A 5,392-nucleotide genomic window follows, 5' to 3' on the forward strand; every position below is an offset into this window, starting at 1 on the left:
TACGGCGCACGGCGATAATACGAGGAAAAGGTGCCACACATAATGCAGAACTTACGCCGTGCTTATCGTCACTCCCTCCTTCCACATAAGACACGCACAGTTTTAGGCAAGGGAAATTCCCACGCCACACAGAGCGGTCATATACAGAACTATACATAAATACCAAGTCTCTCTTACAATGGGAACAAACAAAAACCACCACCACCCTTTTTCTATCCAGATATAAAAACAATAATAATAGAAATCTAAAGATACATATATGCTCGGAGCAAATGCATAGAAAAAGAGACACACATGAGAATCAAAAGAAATCGAAAAAAAAATTCACTTGGAAGACCGAACAAAGCCTCATTTGCTGTGCTCATCTATTATTCCTGTCACAGTGATAGAGCACAAGCCCGCTTGTTGTCACCTCAGTCGACCGAACCTTAACGGAGGGCTTGACTGGAACAGCATAGGGAACGGGTCTGGTAGGCACCTTCACAGCCAATCCTTTCTTGTGCAGCTCCGGCGCGAGTGTGAGCTGCGAGGTACTCGAGACGTCTATTCCACGCACCTTTGCCTCTTCCTGATTCACGCGATGCATAATAAAATTTGCCTCGCCGTTCAACACCATCACGCGAAGGTAGCGCCACCGAATAAGTGCCCGCTGCCGTCCGGCCTCATATGACGCATCAGCAAACCGCGCAAGGGCGGAAGTCATGATAAGAAATGCAGTGGCTCCACCAACGTCTGTGACGTTCCCTAGCGAGGAGCGTTGAAACACGGCGGTGGGAAGTCGTTGAACCTCATGAGTTCGTTTAACTCTCATACGCAGCCTACCAATGTTCTCCGGTGCTTCCCCAGGCAATATAAAAGGCGTCTTGCTGTAGTACGAAACTCGCCGAATTTCGACGTCTTTGAAATCAAAAACCTCCAAATTCTTGTCGAGAAAAAAGTCTTTTGGCTTTGTGGGGGCCGTTTCCTGCGGCACCGACAACCCTTGCGTATCCCGCGTCTCACCAGAGTCCTTTGTCGGTGTCGAGCTGCTGCTGGAGGAGCTGTCATCGCTGTCCTCCGTTGCCGTCCGGGTGGAGCCCCTTCGCCTCTTTTTTCGACGTGCCGCCTTTTCTTGTTCCCGCACCACCCCCAAGCTGGAGGCAATCCACTGCCTCGTCTCTGCGTAGAAGTTTTCCGCCCACGCCGCGACGTCAGAGTCCTTGTCCAACACCGCGACAGGGCATGCCGGGTCTGGCAGGAGTTTGTCAGTGTGAACCGCGTTCCGAGGATGATACAAGACCGCGAAGCGTTGGGCGTTGTTGCCGCCACGGGTGCTTGGCAGCAGCGGCAGGAGGGTGGGGTCGCTGCTGAGGCGGTGCGCCCGGCCAACCAAGAGATTGGGGTCGGCAACCTCGTCAGAAAAGAAGCGGAGTTCCTTTTTCCTTTCACCCCCCGACATCAGGCGAGAGAGCTCGTTCTCCAAGACGCTTTGTTCTTCGTCCCACCCCACGCTGGAGTGCCCCCCGGTGCTGCCGCTCCGCGAATTGATTGAGGTGGCGAGTGAATCCACTTCGCCAAAGGCAATAAAAGTGTCCGCCGGGTTGGCGGCGTGTGACGTTCGCCGCTTTAAAAATGGCGTGAAGAGAAGCATGACGTAGTCGTCCGTCGCAAGGCCACCGTGCATGACGATAAGTTTGTAGGGCGCACGGGCTCCTCCACGCATCGCCGAGGACTCCGTCGTCGCGAAGGCGTACTTCCGCTGAAAGCGTGAAACGCCGCTGGCGGAAAAGACCGGCAGCGGTCGTTTACTCTCTATCGAGGCCCTACCGCGCTGTCCCGCAGCCCTGATGCGTTGGTCGGCCACGGAGCCGCGTCGCGAGGTTTTGCGCGCCATCAACTCCGCCAACACTCGTCTGGGAAAATTTATGGGGACGACGGACCACGTCATGTCACGCAGCTGCAGTCTAAAAAAACCATAACTGGTCAACTTCGCCCTTGCCCGGTTTTTCGAATCGGTCGCCACCGACGAGGAAGACTTCTCCACCTTTCTCCACATTAGAAAACTCTCAATGGAGGATAACAGCATTGGAAACAGCCATTCCTGGCGGCTATCGTCATAGACGCCACCCAGGCTAATCACGTCTCGGATAAAATATTCCCAGACGCTAGTGATGCGGAATGGAATGGGAGTTTCTGGAGAAGCCGGAGTATTGACTTCCACCCACATACCGGAATGCACATTCATCATGAATACACTGGGTGTATCACATGGAGCAGTCAGCAATACAGTTTCCTCCACGATTCCAATAACGATGATGGAGCTAGTTGAGCTGTGATATGTTGCACAGCACTGTTGCACATGAAGCGGGTTCACGGAATTCGGTCCGCGAATTCCATTCCATACTCGGTTTCTAATATCAAAGGAATGTGCGATGTACATGTTGTGTTGACGCTGATGAAATCCTCCAATAACCACCATTGCCTGCGTTGGCGGCACGTACACGGCCACATGTGAAAAGACAGGCCCAGGCCCTTGGGCTCGCTCGCAATTCACCTTCTCCCACCGCATGTTTTCAAGGTTGACAATGTACAGATCATCAAGCACCTCCAAATTACGATGGCCACCAAACACGATCATTTTCCTTTCGTGTATGATGGCACTGTGGTTAGCGCGTCCTCCTGGAACCACACCAACTCCACGCATCTCCCGCCACTGCAATGTCATTTTAACGTTGCAAAAGATGCCAGTCGGGTAGACATTCTTGGGCCCATAGCCCCCGTAGAGGTACAAGTCATGCCTGTAGACCACAATGGTGTGGCCAACCCGCTGCAGGCCGCTGTTCAACTCGGGCAAAACCGCCCCCCGATACGAGGTAATTGGTATGTTGTCGTCACCTCCACTTCTTCGATCGGAGGAGGGCATGCTCCGCCGCCGTGACATCTTGGCCGGCCAAACACGTGCACCGCCACAGAGACGAGAGTTTTTCTACTTGCGTCGTTTTTTTTTTTGGGGGGAGGTAAAAAAGAAAAAAATGAGAGGCAATGCACCTCCTCCCCTCTTTCTCACGCACACAGACAGACACCCAGATACGTACAGAAAAAAATAAAAGGCGCAAAAGGACCGCATAAACACGGAGAAAAATGAATTGAGGCCAACGTGCAAAGCAGCAGTAGAAAAGATAGGAAGCAAGTACAAAAAAAACAAACAAAAGAGCAGCTGCACACACACACATACACACACAGCCTCAATTCAGGCTGCCTTGTCCTCTCAACAGGGCTGCATTGGAGGTGGTTCATGTATCGCGTGGGGGACGTCAAACCAGAGGCACATTTTAAGCATAAATGTGAAGGGCAGCACCGGTGCAGAGAGGGTCTCAATCAGCTCAACATCTTCTGCACCTGTCTCACTTCCATCCGGTGCGACCTTGTTAAGTCTTTCGACGACTTTCTGCGTAAAAAATCCCGAACCAGAGAAAACTTGTTGTTGGGAGGCCTCGCGTCGAAGAGCCTCGGAAGCGTCCAACGCCATCTGTAACTCGCGATGCAGGCCAACAACGTACCTCATTTTGCTTTTTGTCAGGATAAGCTCAAACCGAGCCATCTCCCTCTCTTCTGGTGTGAGCGGTGAGCCAAGTGCCTGCATGCGGCTCACAAGCACCTCAAGCTCTTCCTCGGCTGCCGCCCGCACACCTCCATCTGCTTCCTCCGCCATAAGTTCCACCTCTGGTGCCTCGCCCCGTATAATTAAGTTGCAGTGCTTCAGCACACGAAGACACCCATCTCGGTTTGAGAAATGTTTGGTACCATTCTTTTCCTCTAGTGCAATGTGAAGATCCTCTGGCGTAATGCCGAGTTGTTGCGCCGTCATGAGCACAGCACGCCCAATGGCTCCCTTCTGCAGCTCCCAACGCTTCTTCTCTCGTGTCAGGTATTCGTCCAGGAGAGCCATCTTCTCCTTTTCATGCTCCTCCACCCCCGTGCCTCGTGGACTAAGTGGGTTCTCAGCGTCATCGCCCTCAGCCAGCGTCATCTCAAAAGAGGCCTCGAGCAGCGTTACCCGCAACGCACTCGGCTGCCTCCAGAAGGGTGGCTTGTCGCAGGCAGAGGCACCTGCATCGCCTGAAGGGGGGTCCTCACTCTCCCCCTTGATGAAGGCCGCGGCGGCGTTCGTGCCAAGCACACGACGGCGCGTCGCTTCCATCGAGAACTCAATGTCCCCCGGTCCCATGGGAGGCACGTACTCCGTAGCACCATCTCCGCCCTCCGCCTCAGAGGAATCAGTGCGTGTAGAAAAAGATGCAGATTTTGCCCTTTCCACAGTCCCTTGCTCCATTTGGTTGCAGACACGCTTGACAGTTTCCGCGAGTACAGACGCAAGATCCGCCGCCCTTTCCGACTCACCTTGCGCGAGACAAATTGTCAGCTCCCGATGCAGGCGAAGCGCAGACGGATGCGTCCTAAAAACGGCCGTAAGTGTTGCCATCGGGTCTCGAGACTCTCGCAAAACACTTGTCGAGGCCGTCGTCGAGACAGCCGCTTCGTCCTGCCTGCTGCATCCACAGCGCTGCAGCAGCAGCGTTGCCCCTTTCCAGGAAGTTGCACCGCAGTTTGCCGGTAGCAGTAACGCACGTACGCCGGACCAACCTCTCATTTCAAACACCGTCCGCTGGGATCAGTGCCCTACAAGCAAAGAAAAGTGGTCACAAAAGAAAAAAAAAAGAGGAACCGAATACAAGCAACGGATCACATGAATATCACCTATAACTACAGATGCCGAACGTGGCCTTTGCCTCCCCCTCCCGCCCGAACAAAAAAAAAAGAAAAAAAGGGGAAAACATATATATATATATATTAGCTGGTCGTCTGCGTGACAACAGAAAGCGTTCGAAGAACACATCTCCGCCTCCCTTTTGTTGTGGGCTTCTTCGCTTCATTTCAGAAAAAAGAAGTAAAACAAAATGCGGGAGTTCAACGTCCATATTAGGCTTCTTTCGTCTGATTTTGTCCCTCCCCACAACGCGCATTGGGGACATCGAGAGCCAAACAATTGAACCGCATAGTGTACAACACATCTATCCATGGATGACAGCCAGAAGGCGAACACCCCGACAGAGACTACCCCAACCCCCGTGAACCTGACGCGCAGTCTGCCGACCGGCCTAGTAGCCCGCATAAAAATGGAAAGGCAACCAAGCAACCGAGGCAGAAGAAACAGCAGACAGCAAGATGCAAGGACAAAAGGAAAAAAAAAGAGAGAGAGAGAGACGAGGGGACACGAACTACAAAAAAGATTACACTACCAAGGAGGCCATGAATCGTTGAGCCAGCGATGGATCTAATTCTACACGTCGGACGAAAATGGTGATCCTCCCTCAGTTTGGCTTTCAAAAGTGAAAGTCTTTTCTGCTTGTCC

The 5,392-nt window shown here is 52.8% G+C and overlaps 2 protein-coding genes across 2 annotated transcripts, besides 2 other annotated features; both read right to left on the reverse strand.

The window, feature by feature from the left end:
- Nucleotides 1-220: 220 nt before the first annotated feature.
- Nucleotides 221-260: a microsatellite.
- A 101-nt stretch (nt 261-361) lies between these two features.
- On the reverse strand, nt 362-2,902 carry Tco025E_08180 (uncharacterized protein; the record flags this gene model as incomplete). The annotated part of the gene is made up of 1 exon (XM_029375035.1): nt 362-2,902. The coding sequence occupies one exon, from the start codon at nt 2,900-2,902 to the stop codon at nt 362-364; it is 2,541 nt and encodes an 846-aa protein (XP_029224883.1).
- Nucleotides 2,903-3,199: 297 nt separating this feature from the next.
- Nucleotides 3,200-3,221: a microsatellite.
- Nucleotides 3,222-3,247: 26 nt separating this feature from the next.
- On the reverse strand, nt 3,248-4,630 carry Tco025E_08181 (uncharacterized protein; the record flags this gene model as incomplete). Its single annotated transcript, XM_029375036.1, has 1 exon — nt 3,248-4,630. One exon carries the CDS (start codon nt 4,628-4,630, stop codon nt 3,248-3,250), a length of 1,383 nt encoding a protein of 460 aa, XP_029224884.1.
- Nucleotides 4,631-5,392: the final 762 nt, after the last annotated feature.

The sequence above is a fragment of the Trypanosoma conorhini genome (genome assembly GCF_003719485.1).
Source record: "Trypanosoma conorhini strain 025E chromosome Unknown Tco_14.4_contig_00716, whole genome shotgun sequence".
NCBI lineage: Eukaryota > Euglenozoa > Kinetoplastea > Trypanosomatida > Trypanosomatidae > Trypanosoma > Trypanosoma conorhini.